The sequence below is a fragment of the Dermacentor silvarum genome, chromosome 5 (assembly GCF_013339745.2).
Source record: "Dermacentor silvarum isolate Dsil-2018 chromosome 5, BIME_Dsil_1.4, whole genome shotgun sequence".
Taxonomy (NCBI): Eukaryota; Metazoa; Arthropoda; class Arachnida; order Ixodida; family Ixodidae; genus Dermacentor; species Dermacentor silvarum.
Genome location: NC_051158.1, coordinates 30,810,176 through 30,833,481, shown reverse-complemented (window position 1 = coordinate 30,833,481; position 23,306 = coordinate 30,810,176). Strand labels below are relative to the sequence as shown.

At 44.0% G+C, this 23,306-nt stretch overlaps 2 protein-coding genes across 8 annotated transcripts in view; one reads left to right on the top strand and one right to left on the bottom strand.

Moving 5' to 3' along the window:
* LOC119453217 (glutamate-rich WD repeat-containing protein 1) overlaps positions 1–23,306 on the bottom strand; it is an 84,595-nt gene that overhangs the window by 41,748 nt on the left and 19,541 nt on the right. The window contains exons 6-7 of one of the 7 annotated variants that reach the window (XR_007467020.1): positions 22,401–22,598; positions 17,880–21,601 (exon numbers count right to left, since the gene is read on the bottom strand). The exons of 2 other annotated variants lie outside the window; for them this stretch is intronic. Coding sequence is in view for 2 of the 5 variants with exons in the window: in XM_037715242.2 (XP_037571170.1) it covers positions 21,269–21,601; positions 22,401–22,598 (531 nt within the window). In the remaining 3 variants the exon portion in view is untranslated. Of the gene's footprint in view, positions 1–17,713; positions 21,602–22,400; positions 22,599–23,306 lie in introns of those variants that run through there. 4 more of the 7 variants (XR_007467022.1, XR_007467021.1, XM_037715242.2 and 1 more) reach the window with 4 other exon arrangements.
* LOC119453218 (dnaJ homolog subfamily C member 9) lies at positions 11,906–13,951 on the top strand. The gene is made up of 2 exons (XM_037715243.2): positions 11,906–12,367; positions 13,170–13,951. Exons 1-2 carry the CDS (start codon positions 12,027–12,029, stop codon positions 13,555–13,557), a joined length of 729 nt encoding a protein of 242 aa, XP_037571171.1. The 5' UTR covers positions 11,906–12,026; the 3' UTR covers positions 13,558–13,951.

Sequence of the window (23,306 nt, the reverse complement as noted above, 5' to 3'; positions counted from 1 at the left end):
GCCCGCCGTTCTTCTACCGGAGGAGAGTGTCTGCGCTCATGCGGCGGGCGGGCGGGCTGGCGAGCGAGCGAGGAGTGAGTGCAGGCGAGCAACGTAAGCCAGAGAGCCAGCCAACCACTGGGCGGAGTGAAACCCGAAAATGCCACGGGGTTGACGGCGACGACGAAGCGACGGTTCGCGCTCAGCTCGGGCTCCGGGAGCGGAGAAAGGGAACGCGCCGAGGGAGAGGGGGCGCGGGCGTGTTCGGACCCGGAGTTTTTCGTCTCTGCGCCGAGACTGCAGCTAAAAACAAGCTCCGGAGGGATGCAACACGGCCAGAAGAAGCAAGAGCGAGACCGAGAAGGAGAAGAGAGAAGGAAGAGGACGAGGAGGAGGGGAAGGGAGACGCGAGGGCCGTGACGTCAATGGACGGGGGAGGTGGTGACGCAGAGAGTGACGTCAACCGGGCGTGACGTCGGTGTCGCGTCACGGGGAACGTGCCGGGCCGTCGATGGCCCTTCACTCCCTTCCCCACGTTTTATCCCGATGGGGAACAACGAAGAGTAATACGACGGGAAGAAGGGGATCCTGATGCCGAAGTTGTAGTGACGGGCGGGATCGGTAGGTAGGAAGCATTAACGCTGACTCAGGGTTTGCAATACAGCGACTATAGACGGCGCTACGTGAGAAACCGGGTGCCAGTTCTTGAGAAAGGCTGCGCTCTCACGCACACGTGTGTGTTTCGGAGTGTGTGTGTGTGTGTTTCTTTTTTTTTGCTTCAAGTGGCGCCGGCATCTGCTGCAAAGACAGCTGGCGCGCCTGGAGCGATCGACTAGGCCCATCCGAATATTTGGGGAGATTACGAAACCCTACGGGCCTGTTCTTCTATGTGAAAATAAGAAATAGCTGGCGTGCTGTTAATTTTTATTGACGTCAGCTCGGATGAACAGTGATATGTCATTTTCAACGACTTCGATTCATTCGTGACGCTTCAGTTTCGCGCAGGCATGGAAAATCGATATTTAAAACTAATATGGGTTCGCTTTTTCTTGACATCACGGTGCATGACCACAAGAAATTACGGCGCAAGAAAACTACAGAAACGGGAGTGATATTCGGTGAATGCATAGCGCGTGTTCTTAGAGTGATTTAGTACTTAACATCGTGTACAAACGAGAGATTACGAGACGCGAAAAAAAAGTTATTAACTAGAACGTCCCTTAGCGGTATGAGAGCACGATGTTGTGCACTGTCACACATATTCTGTTACTAAAGATAGCGCAGATCTGAAACTGTGCGAACAAGCCGAAACCGCGCCTTCACCGTGCGAAGTCGCTAAGCCAGGAACGAAATGACGCGTTCTATTTAGCCCTAATGTGTTCGCGTTTTATTTGTCTACTGCGAACACGAACACAAGTCTGGTAACATTGTGCTGGTTACGGAATGTGTTTTAATCGTAAAGAATTTTGTGTCATTGCGATAAGCATATAAGAATAAGTAGTAACAGACTGCGATAAAAAGAGCTGTGCAGTTTAGTTCAGCAGAGCGTCCCGACCAATGCCTCCACCAGGTGAATGTCTTCCCCGCACATAGATACTTCTTGTGGAGAAGCGCGCTTTCAGGAACCTGAAATGGGAGAACTTCGAGCGGTGATGCAAAAAAAATTGCATGACCGCCCGCCCGGTGGTTGTATTTGTATGGCAGTATTAAAAAATTATCATTCGGTATTTGTGGCCCAATCTCGGCGATATATAATACTCTGCATGAACTTAATTCAGCGCAGTTAGGCTCCGCCCACAAGACCGCACATGCCAAACGCCTTCTAGACGGCACTAGATAAAAAGATAGCACTTATAGATAGCCAAGACTTGAACACCTTCAGGTTTGAGTCGGCATGACCGGAGTTTCTGCTGGCGTTTAGGAGGAGGCAGCACCCAGCGTGATGTGTGCGCACGCGTTGAGCTACAATCAGCTTCGGATATCAGTAATGTATTTCGGAAAATTTGTTTCAGGAATGTGACTTTTTTTTCTTTTTTTGCACTTTCATTTATTTACCCTAAAGGCATGACATAGGGGGATTACACAGGACGGATAAGTACATGATATGTTTTAACACAACTTGCAAAGAAGCGTTATTATAATAATCAATCAATCATGTTTATTTACGTGCCAGGAACAACCCTAAGGTCTGAGTGCTGGCGCACGGAGGCATTACAAACCAAAACAAGACACTCAGAGAAAAATCATTAAAAAATACATGAATAAAATAAAATTGTGAAAAGAAGAGAGTACCGACAACAAGCGCAAAGTAAATACAAAGAAAAAGGAGGAGAAGGGCACTAGGACAATACATGAAATATAACACAAGGCAAAGCTCGGAAAGAACGATGACACAGGATTTATGAAAGATATGGCAAGTTCACGAAAGTAAGCGTTATAAGATTCTGTATTCTGTGGACAGTTGAGTGTTCGTGATGACAGGCAGGAACATGGAAAGGTCTATGTTCTCTGGTGATCTTGCGTGGGATGCGGAACATGACACAGATGAGAAGTTGTGTCAGACTGCAGGGCGCGACAGTCATCAACAGTGTGATTTTCTTTAAAATCTTGATGTCATCGGCATATAGAAGGAAAGAAGAGTTCCGAATAACAGAAAGACGTCATTATAAAAATTTAAAAAGGAGTGGTCCTAATACTGCCCCTGAGGGACGCTGCTAGTTGCAAGTAAGAAGAAGTGTTTGGCCATTGACGTTAATATAACACGATCTATCAGATAAGATCAACTGCGCAAGATATTCACAACTGACGAGTCAACATCAAAGTGCGTAAGCTTGATCAGAAGCAGCGAGTGGCTGACTACATCAAAAGCCTTGCTGAGATCACAGTAAATGGTGTCAACTTGCCCCCTTTGAAGTACCGGCGTGGAGATCTGTGTCATGAAACTTGCGAGATTAGTGATAGTGGAGCGGCCGGTGAGAAATCCATGCTGATTCGGAATGAGCGAATTCTTCACAGTACAAGACAATATGTTCTGAAGAGCAAGCTCAAAAATCTTGGACGTAGCACAGAGAAGAGAAATTGGGCAATAATTCGACACATCTGATTTACATCCAGACTTAAATACAGGAAAAACACGAGCAGTTTTACACATGTGAGGGAAAGTCGAAGTAGTCAAAGAGTTATTAAATATAGATGTCAATACTGGAGCAAATATACTGCCGTAAGCTTTTAGAATTGTGGAGGGGATGCCGTCAGGGCCGCAGGATAGGGAAGGCTTCAAGCGCTTAAAGCATTCGTGGACAAGCTCTTCAACAAACAACACCGCACTAGATGTAGGAACCGTCGTGTGCTGCTGACTGACACCAGCGTTGAAACCTGCATCTTTATATAAGGAAGAGAAATGGGCTGCAAAACAGTCCGCGACTGCTTGGACTTCTGCCCCTCGAGAGTCAAGTAAGCGAAAACCCTCTCCATGTTTATTGGAGCGCTTACGGATATACTTCCAAAATTCCGCCGGCCGGTCGGAGGCGCTTTTTTCCAAGAATGTCATATATGAATCTTGATCCCGCTTATAGAGATGTTTACAGAGAGCCCGAAAAAAGCGGAATTCTTCTCTGTACTCATTAGGCAACGGAATTCTGGATTTTCGGTGTGCGCGATCTTTATGCTTTAGGGCAATTATGAGTTCAGACGAAAACCAGTGGGGATATCTAGAGCGTCTAGGCCTGTACTGGGAATGTATTTGCGCATACTGCTCAAAACAAGCTCTGTAAACTGATCTACTTGGTCATTAACATTGCTTTTGTCGGTAACCGGTGACCAGTCGGTGGTGGACAAGGAATTATATAAACCAAGATAATCACCACGCTTGAAAGCAAAGCGTGGGGATTATCTCTATCTATAATAATAATAATAATAATAATAATAATAATAATAATAATAATAATAATATAATAATAATAATAATAATAATAATAATAATATAATAATATTATTATTATAATAAGCATACAAACAAAACGAAATTTTTTTAAATGCGTCTAGTAGCACAAATTAGTGATTATACAAATGCAGTAATTGGAAGTAATAAGGCTATACAAATATTATAATACAACAAATACAAGGAAGTAACATAAATCAGTACAATCGCTTAAATAAAGAGGAGAGAAAAAATGGAATTACGAAGGTCTAAAGGTAACTAATGGTTTATAAATGCTTAGCTGTTAACCAAAGCTTTGTTCATAAGGGGTAGTTCGGAGATATGTGATTTAAAATTCGATAATTTTTCAATATATGTTAATGGACTGAGGCAAGGCTTTCCACTCGTTTGTTCAGAATCAGAATCAAGCTTATTAAGTCTACAGCAAAAAACAACCTACTGACTAATATACAGAAGGAAGTCCGAGAGCACTAGGCTGTAGGGGGACCTCCGGTCCAAGGTTACAAAGAAGTGTAGTGGCTAAACTAAAACAGAATTATAACAGCGTAAACGTAGTTGAATTAGAACAGGAAAATAGAAGCAGAAAATGTAAAAAATATAAAAAATATAAAATGAGAACTCTAAACAATGAACATTATTCTGAAGAGATGAACATAAATTTAATAATTCAGTAAGACAAAAAAACAATTCTTTTTTTTAAAAGTACCAAGTGATGAACAGTGTTTGAGATAGGAGCGTTCCAAATAGATAAAGCAGAAAAATATGCGGTATGTCGACCATAATTAGTCTGTGTTACAGGTATTAAAACATTTCCATCTGACGCAAATCTAGTAGGATTAGTGTTAAGAATGAATGAATGATTGAAGGAATTAATGTTTATTTTGACAGAAAATACAAAGAAGGTCTGTCTAAGATGCTGACAAAAAGGCACGAATGCCTTTTTGTCAGTACCCTTTCCCCGTACACAAAACACTCAAGCACACACGATAAGCAAGCTACATACATTGAATGTGCACACCGATAATGGAAGGTACATGCAATATATAACAGCAATGTTGGGTGATATTTGCAGTTTCAAAGTAAACAACCATTTCTGAAGCGACAACAAATACATGTTCATGTTTTTTTTTAATATTCCTAGTGATGGTGATTCGTTTACAATAGTGTGTATGGCAGGATGATAATTTAGAAAATGTGCAACAATGAATTATTGCTTTTTGCATGCCGTAATTTGTCCGTATCTTGCCCTTTTTGTAAGTTATGTGCCTCGTGTTATATGTTATATGTTTCGAAATACCTTTCGGAAGGTGTTTCCTGAAAAAGGCGCTTTCATTAAGCCTGATATCTTGAGATATTGCAATGGCTGTTTTTTTTTAATAAGATTTCCTTGTGTTAATATGCTATCCTTCTCAAAAAGAGGAGCAGAGTGACTTCTATAGGGCGCATTCTCTACGCATCATGCGTTTCTGTAAGGTTAGTAAACTATCGATATTACTTTTCGTCGTGGTACCCCAGACAGATAAACAGTACTGGAGGCGTGAATGCATTAGGCTATAATACAACTGCTTCTTCCATCGAGCAGGTTATAGATGCTCTAATCTATTAGCAGTGCCGGTGGACCTTGCAATGCTAGTTTTTATGCTGTCGACATGACTGGACCAGTTAGTTTTCATCAAACGTAACCCCAAGGAACCTATGGCATGTGGAACGTAGGATGACTTCTTCGCGGAATTTTATTACTATGCTATCTATCATCAATACACTTGTTACGAGGCCGAAAAGCAATATATTTTGTCTTTTTAATGTTTTACTCCAACTTATTTACTCTAAGCCATTCTGAAATGTCGATTACTGAGCCAACTACTTGTTTTTTTTGCTGGAGACCACACAGGTTTTCCAGTACACCATAACACCATACGAAATACACTTGATGGTATGATATGATTCAATGACTTGAATAGGATAACGACGAGGTGATAGTTAAATAGACTGGAAATTGAGAGTATGTCAAAACTACGAAGCAACGATGAGGCACTGCTGCTGCACGAGGAAAGTTATTATTCCAATATCTTTGTTTTGTATGTGCTGTATAGGGGACAAAGGAGTTAGGTGAGTATTGCCCCATGTCGGATTACAATAGTTAATGCGACTGTGAATAAAGGCAGAGTATAGTGTCATTAAGGTCGGAGTGTTAAAATGATGACGTGCTGTGATTGAGATTCTAATACCATAAGCTAGTTTTATTCCTAAGTGCGCAACGTGATTAGCGGTTTTACTTACTTTACTTTACTGCAGCATTCTAATTTCTCACAGCAATTTGAAGCTGTGGTTTAGCAGTAATGAGTAGCTACGAAACATTGTGCTGCGGAGTAGGTTGTGCTGTTTACTTTGACAAGCGTTCAAACTGTTATCTCTAGATACATTGCGCGACTACCTCGTTTGCTGGACGAGGGTTTACGCCCACAAATAAAATAGTTCTGGTTAGTAATAACAGCATGGCGTACAGTGTGAATCACACTTGTCGAATGGTCGAGCGACTGGCTGCGGACTGCGTGAGCGTCCGAAGCAGTGGTATATAGATGCGGGGTGCTTGTTCTATTTTGCGCATGGTACAAGCATGCGGCATGATCATGCGAGGTCTTATTACAACCTTATGCAGTGTCTTATTATTTATTTATTTTTATTTTTCGCGAAAGAAGAGGATGAAAACGTTGTTTTTTTCCGGTCTTGTTCGTCCCGTCCTCTGTACGACACACTGACCCGTTGCACGGAAAATGCGTCCTCACTAATAGTGGTGGTAGTGTTTTTATGCGATTCCTTTTGGATATTACTGCTTTACAGGGCAAAAAAAAAAAAAAAAACAATGCCGGAGCACGAGGTTTATGTGTATCAAGCTGGTTTACCAACAGCCGTCGGCTTCATACAGGAGGCTAACGTAGACATGGCGTAGCCATTTTTAAGTCTACTAGACTTGAAATCTGTGATAGCGGTGCCGGTGGCTGAGGCAAATGTGTTATAACGATCGATTGTTGTTTAGATGTTTGGGGTTTGCATTGCGTTGGCCGTACACAAGCACTCTTATGCTTTAGTTCACCACGCCGAGCGATCCGATAGCGAGAATATTTTTCCAATTCACGCTGGCGATTCACAGACGCCGGTTCTCTTCGTCGAGTGCAAAACCAATACCGCCTAGATAGTTCACAACACATACACTCACCTTGACTGATGATGCCAGTCGCATGTTTGCGAAGCCAAGAGACGTTTCCGCATACTGTAGTTACCGCTCCGCCGAAAGGCTACAAAGTGGTTCTTCAATGACCTCGTATGAACTGACGTCACGTAAATTTCGCGGTGAACGAGCTAAAAGCATCTCCAAATCGTTCCGCAGCACGCGACGGCAACACATTCAAGCAGCGCACAAGCCGCGGCTCGCACAAGCCAGATAAGAGGAAAGGCTAGTCGCGCGCCCTTTCCTCCTCACCCGACGATAAGGTCTATAGTTGGCTTGCACTGACGTCATTGTAGCCGCCACGTTGGTGCACCGAACACGATGATAAGCTGGGTGCGTAACGTCACGTGAAAGCTTTCAATAAGATGGATTGAACTGAAGTGCTCGTAGTCGCCATGTTGGTGGCCCGACAAGGTGATAAGGTGGGTGCGTGACGTCACGTGAAGAGTCGCGAAAGTGAAACCAAGGTGATCAAACCGAGAAAAGTGATCACCACCCCAGACGTGAAATTCGGCAGCGCACGCGAGCGTATCTGAGGTCAACGAAGCCGACGAAGACAACCGTCACACAGGCAGGTTTTTTTTTTTTTTTTTTTTTTTTTTTTTTTTTTTTTTTTTTTTTGTAGATTACGCCGCTACGCCGCTCGCGCATGCGCAAGGGGTACAGTTGAGAGCAAAAGTCTGGGGACCGGAGGTGCCGCGAAAATTTCCGTTTTTTTTTTCTTCGCAACCTATTAGCATAATGGCTGAAATGAAGAGTCCTATTCTTGTGCCTGTTTGACCAGCGTTGTGCATTAAGACTATTTCACGTTGCACGGCTGTGCTAGTAGGAATTAATTTTTATTTAATTTCATTTCTTTATTACCTGGTTTCTGTAGAAACATTGTATAAGGATGTTATTGACCTACTTTCCTTCCCTGTTTTTCATACTTGTATCTTTTAAATTTTTTGTGTGTATGAATATATTACTGTGTTCACGCTCTCTAAAGCTTAGCCTATATTCAAACATTTTTTTAACCTTGCTTTACCTATCTTGTGAATGCCTGTATTAATATTTATATTGTTTACTCCTGTTCGAACGCTTACTCTGTATCCCCCCTTACCCAATGCCTTAAATGGGCCTATGAGGTATTTTAAATAAATTACTATTTTTTTTTTTTTTTTTGCTGATGCGGTTATCTCTAAGCTTTTGCTCTCTACTCTACATTTGTGTCACGCGGTGATCCAGGGCTAGAAGTCGACAGAACGGGCAAATGTCATGGAACATGTTATAACAGCACGTGTGAGGACGGGACAAAGAAAGAATGCACAGAGGAGAATCGAGAAGACACAGAAAGAATGAACATTGTCCTCTGTGCATTCTTTCTGTTTCCCGTCCTCACACGCGCCGTTATAACACGTTCCGTCAAGCCGGCAACCAACCAGCCCATCTAAGTCTCTGAAAAGTAATGAACTTTTATTTCCACTCCATATCCCAGTGCGTGTAAAAAAAATGCGGCAGTACTAATGTACCTAAGACAGACTCGGAAATCCCTTCTTGATTACAGATGTCACAGGGCGAACGAAGTTTTCAGAATGGCTCACAGGCGCCCTGCCCTCCCTACTAGCAACAAAGAAGCGGAGGCTTTTAAAGGGCATAGACTCCGAGACTCGCACGCCAGCTGGTATCGCACAAATCTCGAAGGCCGCGCATAGGGCTTCCAAACCGCCGGCTGCGTATATCACAGCATTGAGAAATGGCATCTAGTTAAGCGTTCTTTTAAGGCAGAGTCTATTCTCCCGGTAGCCGCGTGAGTCTCTGAAACGAATTTCTCCCGGCACTCAACTTTTATTGGCGCTCGTAAGTCACGTGACAAACTGCCGGGAAAAACTGCCTGCCAGGTGTGCCCTAACATAACCTAACCTAACCTTCCGAGAGCCAATAGGAGGTGAGTGCCGCGGAAGAAATTCGTTTCAGAAGTTCTCCCGATAGACTCTGCCTTCTTTTAAGCTTGTGGTATGTAGTTTGTATATAGCCACTCGCTTCGCGATTTCATCGTTGCCGCTGGCTCGAAGTTCTGAATGTGCACGAACGCGCCAAGTGAACGATCAGTAATTCAGTATAGACTATGTTGCGTATAAACTATGGCCCAAGCGAGCTGGTGGGTAGTTGCGAGCACAGTCGAACCTGAATATATCGAATCTCAAGGGGATCACAAAAAAGGTCGGAAATTCGATATATAAATAAAGATGTTATACAGAATTTTTCTAATGGATTTTACTGCTATTCGTCATACGCAATAATTCGTTATACCAGGTGTTCAAAATTAGGCTTGGCGGAATTTTTGAAAATCGCCTATGGCAGGTAGCATAATTCTTATCGTTGAACTGGGTTATTCGATCGAAGAGACGGACATTAGTAGCACGAGAAATCGAAACAGATATTCAACTAATTAACAATAATTGACTAATGAACTTCTTAGTTCATTAGTCAATTCAACCGGCATAGCAAGGTTGAAGCTTTTAGCGCGCAAGACGAGGACTAGAAGTAGACGCGAAACACACGAACGCTGACTTAATTACAACAGTTTATTTTGAAACATCAGACCATAACGGTATATCGCTCTATCTCGCAAGGAGCTATCGTACTTGCGTGATGACAAAAAAAAAAGATTCTTGAGGCTGCGCATGTAAGTCAGCGCTCTTGTTTTTCGTGTCTATACTTATCGTCCTCGTGTTGTAGCGCGCTCTGAAAGCTTTAGTCATGTCACACCAACATGCCCAAGCAGCCACGTTAGTGAACAATGGCAAGTGATATCACCGTTGCAATCACTCGCGGAATGCCACGGGCGAAGGTTGTCGGCCGGAACTCCTCTGTGCACTCTTGTTGTTCCGAGTTCAGGTGTAAGTTCAGTAGCACGGGCCACACGATTCTTCAGCAGCCGTACGCTTATGGTCCTGGCTGCACATTTAGTCGCACTTTCGGTGTGCGCGCGTTACAACTGCATAGGATGGAGGACGAACCACATGGGGACACGATCGACGCGCCTCTCGTGGCCTCAAAACGTCCTTCCTGTAGAAGACCGTCTTCGGCGGACCCGACAAAGTCACACAGTGTAGGCGGCCTCCTTATATGCCGTCGAATGGCCTCTCACAATTTGCCTGAGTGTACCTTTTGTTCATTCTTGATTTCTTCAACAATTTTTCGATGAGGCATGACGGGGACCTGGCTTCGCACTTGGTATACGGAAAGTCAGGTGCTGTGCAGGTGTCTGAGTTGTGAGGTTCGGAACACTTAGGGCATGCATTAGAATTTCGGAGTATGCCACTCACGTGCCCGAGTTCGAATACAGTTTAGACACTTAAGTGGCTTTGGGATAAAAGGCCGAACGGCGTGTCGAAAAAATCTTTTAGATCGGAGTCAACTTCGACGCCGCAAAACGTAGAAACGTACGCTTTTATGGAACAATCCCTGAACCAATTTAAATTAAATTTGTTGCATTTGAGAGACAAAGTTTAATTACAGAGACTGCAGGAAGTGGGTTTTTATTTATGGCCTCGAATTTTTTTAGAAGAATTGTGGAAAATCGGAAAATGAAAACAAAATAGAAGCGCGATGTTAGCAAACTTGTAACTCTGCGCCAGGAACAGATATCACAGTTCAGTAAACGGCGTCTGTTGGAGCATATAAAGCGGACAACTTTAGTCGGTATATCAATGTATATCCAGGGTCCTTCAAGTCTTTCATCAGTAAAGTATTGAAGGACCCTGGTATATCTTACGTGACTTTGTTACAATGTTTACGGGATTTAGCAAAAGCCTTACTCACATATCAGTGTTTTATTTGGGAGCCACGTATTATGTATAAATTTTGTCAGCTTTAGATGTACTATTATATACAATTTACAGAATTGTGATAGTACTTCTAATTTTTGAAACTTGATAGTTCTTTTTTTATATTGAGATATTTAACAATTTTTGTAAGGCGAGTGACGGCATAAATTGAAATACCACTTCCTACAGTCACTACATCGGTACCTGAGTGCAGGAAATGTGATCAAGATCGGTGCATTTGGTTGCCGAGAAAAACGACTATTTTCTCGTGTATTTCGATAGGAGCTGCGGGGTAGGAGCTTCATCCTAACGTGGTTTTAATCCAATTCGGACTTCGGACTGAAGTCAGGTACGATGGCTGTCGAAACCGCGATCTCTTTTTTTTCTTTTATATATATATATATATATATATTAGACGGCATTATCTTCGGGATCGGTCTACGAAACACTCAGAGGAGAATGCTTGTCATTCAAAGTATGGTCCACAGAATGAAGAACAACGAAAGGAAACGAATTAAAAGATACCATATTGCTGTCGTCACCAACTCTGAAATGCAGCCCTGAGCAAATAATAAAAACTAATCTCGAAGGCTAAGCTTTGCCGTATTGCAAATAGTGAACATGACATAGCCGCCGTGTTCTAAACGTCACTTACTGTGAGGGGCGCAGGCGAAGGCAAATTCAAAGTTTTTTTTTCTTGACAAACCAGGCAAGAAACAAAGTCAAGCATAACTATCCGGACCATAAAAGACGAGAACAAGACTAAACTAGTTAACTAGAACAGCTGGTGTCCAAGACCCCACGTCTAGGACGCGTTTCTCCCAAAATCGTTTTGCTGATTCAGCAAAAGCATAGCCTTTAAGATCTGTATTTTAAATCTAGAGGGCGCCACCCTATGAGGCGTGGATTTGGACATCACTTTCTCCACTAAAATCACTTCTCAAGCAATCCAATCCATAGCTGATCCGTACTCTTCGCGCCAAAAAGTATCGACGTTTGTCAAACTTCGCTGCTCGCGCACCGTCCTCGAAACCATACCGCATTACGACTCACACGTCCTCACAAGATGGGTCTCCTCGCCGACTGCGAAGAGCTGTTCGGCACCTCCGACCTGTACAAGCTTCTCGGCGTGCCCAAAGATGCGTCCGAAGCCGCCGTCAAGAAGGCGTACAGACGCCTGTCGCTGCTCGTCCACCCTGACCGTGCCGACGATGCTCAGAAAGAGGCGGCCACGCGAAAGTTCCAGGTCCTCTCCAAGGCGCACCTGATACTGGGAGACAGTGACAAGAGAGCCGCCTACGACGACACCGGTTGCGTCGACGAGGACGACGACCTGGCCGGCGACCGCGACTGGACCTCCTACTGGCGCGTCTTGTTCCCCAAGATCAACCTCGCCGACGTAGAAGAGTAAGCCCCCCTACGTGTTCATGACGCTTTCTGCTCACGATTTCGTCTCGTGATTATCCTAAAGGCGCTAGTTTTCCTGTGGGAAAATGCATATGAGGCAACAAGCTGTCACTGACTGTCTGTCAACAAAAGAACTCCAGTTTGGACAGCTCGTTCAGTACATAGTTTCATTTACAGTTTCGAAACTCTGTAGTTCAGTGCACTCAGAATTTTCGCATCGATGCCTGCCTTATCATCTTTTTATTAGCGTGTAAACTGTAAAGTTCATTACTGTAGGGCACGTTTTAGGCCTTTTGCTTTATTATGGATCTTTAGAAATTCCTAAGTGGCATTGTGTGCCCGAAACTCATTTGTACACCTTTTGCGTTCTTTTGCGCTCTCCCTGAAGCCTAGCTGATAGTGTTCCCTAACTTTGAGCGCCCTCTTTCTAAAACTCCGTTTTGGAGGGGGGAGTGGAAAGGGGAAAGGAACGTTTGTTTACGTAGCGTTAAATTCGCTTATATACTCCTTGGAATAAATTTGGAACATAAAAGTGTATGACGAAAATGCGAAATGTGGTGGAATTACTCAGCCTCCCAGTAGTTCAGTCTATAGGTGAAACGTCTGACGTCCCATGCTTTCCTATTAGTATGAATGTCCCCAAGTGAAGATGACTAGATCACTGACTCCATACTGCGCTCATTAAAGGTGTGATTTCACTTAGCAACGCCCATCTTCGTGGGTTGCTCTGCGAGTTCTGTATTGTTGCAACTTATGTTTCAGTTTTTTTCGTTTCAACATCTCTACGTTCATTTCTCAACAGGTACCTCGCCAAATACCGGGGCTCCAGTGAAGAGGTGGCTGACCTCAAGAACTGCTACGAGCGCTTCGAGGGCGACTTCAACGCCATCAGCGAATACCTCATCGGCTTCGAAATCGACGACGAGGACCGCTACCGCAACATTTTGAATAAGCTCATCGAGGACGGCGAAGTGAAGGCGTACCCCAAATTCACCGAGGAGACCAAGAGGTCGCGTAACGCGCGAAAGAAGCGGTACGTGAAGGAAGCCGAAGAGGCCGAAATCAGGAAGATGGAGCTGGGTTTGGATGGCAGCCAGGAATCGCTGGCAAATGCCATTGCCAAAAGACAGCGATCGAGGGAGGCTGACTTTGGAGACCTGATTCGCAAACCTCGAAGCCAAGTACTGTAAGCCAAAGAAGAAGAAGGCATCAAAGTGATGAGTTCTTGCTGTTGTGTTGAGACTCGCAACAGATGCACAAAGCATGTGCACGGACAGACTTCCTAACTCTCTCAGTGTTAACCTTGTTTGTGAGCGTGGCCAGTCCATGCTTGGACTGAAGTTTGCTGGTTGAGTAGTACCTATTGTTTTAAAAGACATATATTCGTGATGTGTTAGCGAGACCCAGTGTTCTGAGCTGTGACCATGGACCGCATATAAATTCATGCATACTTTTACGTATCTGTGGTTGTCTTTTCGTGTGTTGGTTGCTCAAAACGTGCAAAGAAGCAATGCACAAGTTAGATTATTTTGGTGCTCTTCTGAAGTGCCATGTGCAAGAAATAAAAACTGTTTGGCACCCTTTTTCGTAATCATTATATAGGGAAGGCTTGGCAGTTTGCAACATATTATTACTTGTTACGAGCTGTGTGTGCTCATAACAAGTAATAATAACGTGCCGTTCAATTTAAAGCTGCGTAGACAGAACGTTTGAAGCTTTTTCTTGCAGCAGTGGTCTGAAAGCTGACATCGTATATTGAGCCACACAAGCTTAATATTACCGTTCTAATGACGAAGAGAGCCAAATGTTGCTGCGGCTGCTTGGCGCCTGAAGTAAGCAACACCCAAGGATCGGCGTTGCTGCCTTCCTGGCGCTTGGCTGGAACTGCTCGGCTGCTCTCTGTGCTGGCCTCGACGTGACCGAGCTTTCCGCGAACCATCAATAAACTCCCATCGCACGATATTCACTCGATTCTAATGTGCCTATGATTGTACCATGCACCCGATTTTTCACTGTCAGAAATGTAAAATGCAGTGCCTTCATCTTCAACACGCACCCACACTTCCATACCTAAAATACAATACCGTTGATCGTTATTTCGTTAAATTTTCACGATAAGAGAGAAATAGTAATTTGTTCTCGCTTGAAAAAAGAAAATATACTGCATCCGAACCACAGCGGACTGGGCATCACTGGTCAAACACCAGTTTTATAAGCGAAGTCCACTGATGACAGACTTTAGGCACTCGCAGGAGCTTCTACCAACCGGAGTGCAGCTAAGCACAACCTTCGAGATTGGAAAGTGGGATTCAAAATGATAGGGTGGCCTTTGGACACCGCGTATCGCAGTTTTGGTTTCATGCTCCATTCTAATGCAAAGATAATATTTTAGTGAACTGTTCTAGAAAAAGGAATGTGCACGTTGGTATCTGGTGAATGAAGTAACACTGTTTTAAAAGTTTCAAAGGTCACTCTATGTAACAAGTGGTATTGCGTTGTGTGGCCAAACTTTCATACCAATGAAGATCATCAACAGCACTAGAGATTAACACGTTCACTGCGACATAGGTCACGGCAGTTATTCAGCTGTACAGGGCTTTCCTGCAGTGCGCCAGTGAAGTATGCAAAAAATTGGAGAGGAAAAATTCTTGTTGCTTCTAATCCGACGTGTCGTGGGGCCATCCTTCCACAGCTTGAATTTTCAAAGGAGCACAGCTCCCTGGCGACTCGCCGATAGGTCAAACACACCCGAGGGATATGACAAGTGACCCGCCAGTGGGTCATCCTGCACAGGAATCGGGACTTCGAAAAGTGCTGCCGCAGTGAATGCATTAAAGTGAACTGTGCTCATTCGCTGGTTTCAGAGCGCAGGCAGTGTTACAGGAAACGAAACCCGATTCAATTGTTGCAAACTGTAGGCAGGCGCTGTCTGCTGAGAGAGAGAAGCCCTAAAATCCCACAAGGATTTCTAAAATCTATATTAGCTGATGCTGAATGAAGTCTTTGCAGAGATCACCCAAGTTTAGGGGTTCACGTGAAGACTGCTGAAACTTTTGCTCAAGGCTGCAGACGAATCTAGTCTGCGACTTAGCATTAAAAGGAAACTTCTGCCTAGGAGCTCGTGTATGAGAATGGTGAAATCCTTTTTTCTTGGCAACCGTTGCACCGATTTTGATGGAGTCGGTTGCATTAAGAAAAAGTTAAAATATAGTAGAGAAGCTAGAAAGTGTAGGAAGTGGATTTTCAATTTACACCGTAATGTTTTTGGAAAATATGTCGAAAATTTGTAGTATGGCGTTTACAACTCTAACTGAAAATAAAAGATATCACCATTTTGTAAACTGTACCTCCCGTACATCTGAGGTGGACGAAATTGATATATCGGACACCGCTCTCGAATATACCACCAATTTGTGAGCAAGACTTTGAAATACCCTCATAAACACTATAACAATTTCACACAAGCTGTAAATGCATAAAACATATTTCCCCGCTTGAAATACTTTAACAGATGCAGTTCACAAAAGTGCAATATCTGATTTTGGCACAGAGTTAGATACTTGTAAACTGCATCCTCCTATTTTTCTTTAAACTTATTAATTTTGGGGAATTTTTTAAAACATATGAACTCCTAAATCACAATTCTGCTTTCTAGAGTTCCTAGACATTCTCTCTCAAAACATTGTTTCGTTCAAATTGGTCCAGTGGTTGTACCGTGAAAGCATTTCTGATTTAAACGTATATTTGAGTGGGGAGATCAGAGTTGGACCCAAGCTAAAGCTTCTTCTTAAAGCTGAATACAATAGCCACTGAGCTTGTGCAGTGCACAGGGAAGTAATGCACGACCAATTATCACATTCAAGAGGCAAAGCACACTTTAACTCTTTCGTTACTAGGCTAAAGAAATCGATGATCGACAGTTTTTTCGACACTTTAAATATATCTGTTTGAATTCTTCCACTAGCAACACCATGCACCCTATGAAATGACGTCTGCACTTGAACTATTGGTCAGATCTGACATTTTTCGACGCAGCGGGGAGTCTGCAAAAATATACTTCGACTGGAGGCATCCACGAAACTAGCTTCTGGTGCTCCTAGCCCTTCCACAATCAAATGACGTAAAATTTGTGCTTTGGTTGACTTGGCAACTTAATTTTTAAGCGACAGCAGCAGCGAAGAGACAGGAAGCTTCTGTTGGGTTGTCTAATTTTCCAACCTGATGTCTCACTTCCGCAATGTCGTCACGCAGCGACATCACAAGCAGCTGGACCCACCAACGCTACTGGCTGATTTCGTGATCGCGAGAGCATTCTCAGTAAAACATAACTGCTAAGCTTGAGTTCAATAAATTAAAAAAAAATAGATATATGTCTGCGATCTCGAAAAGTCTGAAAAATAGTTTGACCTTTGCACTGCCGGTCTACACACGACAATTGGGCATAGCTGCGTCTTTCACACACGGCCTCCAAGATGGCAGCTTGGAGGCTGTGCAGTTGCAGTTATGCAACGCTATGCAGTTGCTGCATAGCGCAGTCCTCCGCGGCCTGTCACGGGGTGCCGCGATGAGCCCTTTCGCTGCCAAGACACTAAGCTTTCGGAGGGGCTTCGCCCCTTTGGCTTCTCCTATTTGTAGCTTCTTGTGCACTAGCGGAAACAAAAAGAAAAGGAAAGCCGCATATCGGTGCAAGAGCTCCACTAATACTTGTCTGGTTCGAAAAATTTTTCCCAGCACAAGATTCCCGAGACATCCTTTAATAGTGAGGCCAATTTGTCATTAGTTAGAAAAGTGCTTCGGAACCTCTGTAACATGAGGATAAAACATTAGGATATGCATGGCACGAGATATGGCATGATGTGAATGACATTTGAGCCAAAAGGTGCGTGTGTGCTTGGGGTTATGATGCCATCGTTGTAGTTTAACAAGATATATACGGTCAAACCTCATAACGAACCTCGATTTAACAGAAATTCGCTATGTAACGAATTATTTTTATTTCCCAATCTTAGTTCCACTGAATTAACAAAACCTCGAATTAACGAAATTCGCAATATAACGAAGTTTTTCGCTGCAAGTACAACTTCATTATATTGTCACAGGCAAAACCACAAAAGACTTCGGTCGACGCTATAGATCTTTTATGGAGGTTTGACTGTATCAGGATATACCCGTCATCACATGCATGGTATGCATGATACGACACTTGGTAATGCTTTGCGGAAAGTTAAATGATGCTGGATAGCCAGCTACCTACAAAATGCTTCGCATAACATAGATTCCCACAGCGCGTAGGATCTGCGTAATTTTTTACAACCTGGAAATTGTATACACCAGTACTCCTCTAGATTGGTGTGTTCAGCACATAATTTATTTCTGCAGATCGGGCTCCATAAATGGTTGACATACAATCAATGACCCAGCATTAGCAAGGACGATGATTTCCTAAGACAACTGCTCACAGAATAACAAATCGAAACACATTTATAAAGGAAATAAAACTATACAAGAGAACCTCGCCAATACGCTCTTTTACTTGTGCGTTTCAGTTACAAAAGCGCCACTAAATCCCGATCCCTGTGGTGCTAACACGATGTCCACGTAAGGCCTGTGTCTCACACAGTGCAATTTTGCAATTGGAATGCGCAGGTGCGGCAAATCTATTGTCGTCTCCTTTGTCCATACAATCTTTTACTGTTCAGAGGTCCTGAAGTCGTCTGAAATCGCACATGCAGTGTGGATGGGGAATGAATGATAATGTGATCATGAGATACGTAACAATGGCCTGCCTGCTTATGTTATGATATAGTAACGCGTTCAAACGTGAAAAGTGTTTGACGAAAATGTTTATAGTTTGTTTTACTTTGTTTTTACCAAAGCAGACTGCATCAGCCAATCCCAAGAATAATTCAATCTTCCACTAGGTGCCCACAAATGCAAAAATTGCAGCCTCCGTGATTGGTGCCTGTGAAACAGCAGCACAAAATTTGGTTTGCATTTACGGAAATTGCAGCAGGCCCGAGATAGACATAATACATTTTCCGGCTATTGTGGTCTTTTTAAAAAGAAGTATCTCATACTCTATGAGAACTAGAGTTGCCAACTGTCCCGACTTTTGAGCGTCCTGCGATCCGGCTTGACTCAATCGGGACGACGAAATGACCCGACTTTTCCGTTTTTTATTGCGATAGCAATTATATGGACACTTCAACTGGATTTCTGCCGTCAGCGTCGCCGTGAGGTTCTGTATAGATACCAATGGCGATAAAATCGTCGCCGCGCACCGTATGCGCCAGCGAAAGCGCGCGGGGGACACCCGCTATCACGGAGGGCGAACCCCCCCCCCCCCCCCACGCGCGCTATCACGGAAAGCGAACGCTCGGCGGAAAGCAAACGTGACCGTCGCGCAAAAGACCGTGGGGGTATGGGAGGGAGGGAGGCGGGGCGGCGCTGTGCTCCGGCACCAAAGACGTATCTTGCCACTCAATCTCCCACGCAAAAGCAACAAAGCGGGAAGAGGGGGGGGGGGGGGGCAGATTCTCCTTTGCGCTTTGCCAGGGGATGCCGGTCGTCCACACCGTCTCTTATCTCCACACGGCTCTGACCTTTCTATGCGCTGTGCATTCGCCGCTCAGTTTCCGTTGAAGCGATAGACCGCGCGAACCTGCGCTTGCTGCCAGCGTTTTGACAGTCGTTGGCTGCGGTTATTCAGTGTGATCTATTCATGTTTGCTTGTGTGCGCTGACACCATGATTGTTAATTCAGTTAGTAAGCCAATGTGTCCAAGTTTATGCAGCCGATAAAACTACTATCCCTACCCCGAATAGCTCTCTACTAATTTGCTATCGCAATCGATGCTTCGTCTTTCGGGAGAAACTGCGACATTTTTTTCTACTGAATAGCTATCAATAGCCCAGATTTCCTTTTTTTATAAAGCCTGACAGCTCGGTTGCACATTCTTTTCTTTTGTCTTCTGTTGCATTGTCATAAATATAAAGGCTGTTTCGTGTTTGGTGTGGTTCTAGGCCCTAACCGTTCACAATAACTGCACTGGTAACTGGGTGAGGCAACTACTGCATCTGTCTTGTCACATGTAACGACATTGCAGGACTAAAAAAAAATTTTGCAAAAACTACTGCACGTACAAACTTGACAGCTCCTGACAATGACACGATCGGTCACTGCCAGCCCCCCCCCCTCACACACACTTTTCTGTGTCTCGACTTAGTTCACTCGAGAGTTGGCAACCCTACTGAGAACTGAAGAAATTATTGCAAGCACTGCCCACAAAATCATACTGCCCTCTGCACTTCCGCAATCCAAAACAAGGTCCCCAAGGGACACCAATAGAGAAAGGAGCTCGCGTTCGCCGCAATGTCATAGATGTGACTGAATACACGTCTATAAAAGTTCTCCAAGTTGGACAGCAGTGTATTCACAACAGTATTCTTAAGTTGAAATTTGACTACAGACTGTCACATGTAGGCAATGCAGTCTCTAAATTTCTTTCCCTAGTATAAACACGATAAGGTGGCAATTTCTTGCCTCTAAGAAGTCATGAACATGAAGAGTATACCTTATAATCTTGAGTAAGGGCCGCACCGCTAAATTTAAGCCTAAATGTTTAAGAAAAGAAATTTATTCGTTATCGGTCTCCCCTTTCGCTGTAATTGCAGTTGAACCCTTTGGAGCAAACGTCGATAACTTCACTGTTGGTGTCATCACAAAACTTGTTTCCCGGTGCTCCACAGATCGTGACGTTGCACTTTCTCACTTTCTACCCACGCCACCTTTCGTATACTACTACTGCCTCCCCTTGTGCACACCGTCTACGCCAAGCCTTTCCGCACTTCGTGCTGTGCGCCATCGCTCCCACACCTTCAGAAAACTATGCGGATGTCATCGAATGCAACATTCCATCTGCACAAGAACCTCAGATTGTTTACGCTGTGCAAATTTACGCATGGCGCGAGGTCCGATACCACGTCAGGGAAAAGGTTTACATTAAAACAGCGTGGTAATGATGTGGTGCATAAAGGCATACATTTCTTCTTGCACTTGACTGTTCGAGGGAAGTCCATCAACTAAGCACCAATACAATTCACATCCCGGTGCCACCTGGCTCGTTTTGTCACACTCAGCGTACACGTTTGTGCCACACATGTACAAACCGTTTACTGTGTCGTGCACAAGCTCTACATTTCACTCGTACTGTTCACGTCTCAGCAGATAGCTTTCGTCGATCCTGGGCCACCTGAAACATAGGGGGGGCATTATTTACCGAAATATTCTGTTCGCATTTTGCGCGAGAGCCTCGCAATAATTTTTCGTCACGCAACCTTATGTGCAGCATGACGTCCAGGGACATCTTCATCTTGTAATAGTGCACTTGCAGTGAACCAGATTTCAATTGTTGAAGCACTGTGGTTTTGTGTCAACCATGACAAATGGGGTAGCAAATGAAGCTAAAGTTAAGGCTCCCCAAGGCTGCTGCACACAGCAGCACGCACGTCAGTTTTTCTAAGTACTAAATACACACTCTTTAAATTTCTACTCAAGAAAGTGCCACACCCAAAATATTCGGCCCCAAATTCACAAAAAAAAAAAAGGTTGTGGCCCTTACACAAGATTATACAGTATTCTTTGCCAGTGGAAATTTGGACTGCACCATCTAACTCCATTTATTACAATGATAATCTTACGAATCATTCGCACGTTAACTTATATCGGAGAAGGTAGCATCAGGAAAGCCAAGTTGTACAGTCTTGAAGCAGGCATCATGGGGCTCGGCGTACGTAACACATTGACCGCAATGTAGCTATACCAGATGAACGACAAGACCATCCGACTTGTCGCTGCCAGCTAGTCCGTGAGGCAGTCTGCACTGCACTTGGTGACATCTTCTCACACACTGATAGTCCGGAACACGTTGAAGCCGTTCTGCGCTGTGCTAAGAATCAGCCCGGGCATCTGCGGATGCCAGTGTGCTTCCTTTATGTCCTTCTGCCCCTGGTGGATGAAGAGTAACTGTGGGGGCAGTCCCTGCAACACCTCGTCGTCGTTGTCCTGGTCCCCGGCGGCACCTTCCGCGTCGCGGTCCCGCTCGACGGCCAGGTCCCACAGGGTGAGCTGGTCGTCGCTCCCGCTGGCGCAGAAGACCGTGCTGTCTGTCGGATGCCACTCGACGGATGTGATCGGAGCGAGGTGGTGCTTGAAGGTGGCGACGGGGCGTCCACCCTGTGGCAAACCAACGGTGAAAATCAGGGGTGTTCAAAATAGTGAACTTTCCTAATCAAATTGAATGCAGTCACTGACCAATGATTCGGGCTCGATGGGGCAGCCTATTAGTCTGAATACTGATCAGAAGTGTGAAATTATAGGATTTGCAGTTAAATAAGTGGCTTTGTTCCCACAAGTAGTCCCCCCCCCCAAAAAAAAATTATAAAAAAGCCTAACTTCATAACTCTGCAACAAGAAACAATATCACGATAGAAGCCAAAATTGGTACATTATGCAATGCTCTAAAATATACCACTAATTTTGTAGTGATACATTAACAAAACACTTGTAAATATTGTAAATTCACATAAGCTATACACTTATATATCTGAAATGTGTCTGCTTCAGATGCTCCAACAAATGCAGTTTACAAAACTGTGATGCTACCTGTTTTTGGCACACAGTCACAGAGTTGTAAACTTATGCCTCATTTTTTTTTCTTGCCGACTTTCCACAATATTTTGTACAGAGTATCAGGCTCCAAATCAAAATTTTCCATGCTTGATTTACTAGAATTTAATTTCCTTTCTCGAAGGCACAAAGGCCTTAAATCAAAATTATGCTTGCTGAATTTCCTAGTATTTAACATTCTTTTTCAAAGGCAACAAATTTCCCTCCAGTCAGTCCAGCAGTTGTCTGATGATAGCATTCTGCATTTTACGTTACGTGTACCTGAACAGGGAAATAGGAGTTGGCCATTAATTAACACGAACAAGCTGGCTTTGTAACAAGTTCTATTGCGAAGCAGGAAACCAACCTGAAAAGTCCGCAGGTCCCAGACCTTAATGGCACCGTCATCGCCACCAGACAGGAGGAAAGGCTCTCGTCGATTCCAGCTAATGACGTTGACATCGGCTTCGTGGGCATCCGCTGCCGTGAGCATGCATGCTTTGTGGGGTGCCGCGCGCACGTCCCACACTCTTATGGACTTGTCGACCGAACACGATGCCATGACCTGGAACACAAGCATTGATTGATTAATTGATTTCGTAATAGGGAGAGAGATGCTGTCTTTATTGAAAGCTGTAGATGTTTGCCTGGCATGCTATATTCCAGGTGTTGAATGTACACAATGATCACACAAATGCACAAACCGCACATGCATCTATAATAGATGTGCACACAATGAAAACTAGTTTTCCTAGCACAAAAAGGCACTTATCTAGATTAATCCTCAATTTTTCTGGTTCTCAAAGTTCATGATAGGAGAACAAAATTTTGTGGAATGTGCTTGGCCGCATGTTGTTAACATGACGATGACAATTACCCGAGATCAATACAGGTCAAATACTACGCTTCCACCCTTGGTCTACATGAAAGCCGCCGGGAAGTACTGACTGATTCAAAAGCCATGGGAAATGGAAGCGATTCGTTCAGATTCGCATGAACGAGCTCCGCCGCTCTCACATCTATGCCTTTTTTTTTATATAGTCGATCTGTCTTATTCACCTGGTGTGGTATAAATCTGACCATATAGTTTACTCCAAACGGTTTTGCCAATTTCATTTACTGCTACGCTTGTGAAAGCCCACCGACTGAATGCATTAAGGGCAACCGGAGAAACCACAGCATTAAGACACAATAAATCGGTTTTATAAAGACTAAAGAAAATTTCGGGAGCACAATGCAAGATCTGTGATGACCACTGTTCTGCGAAGCAAAA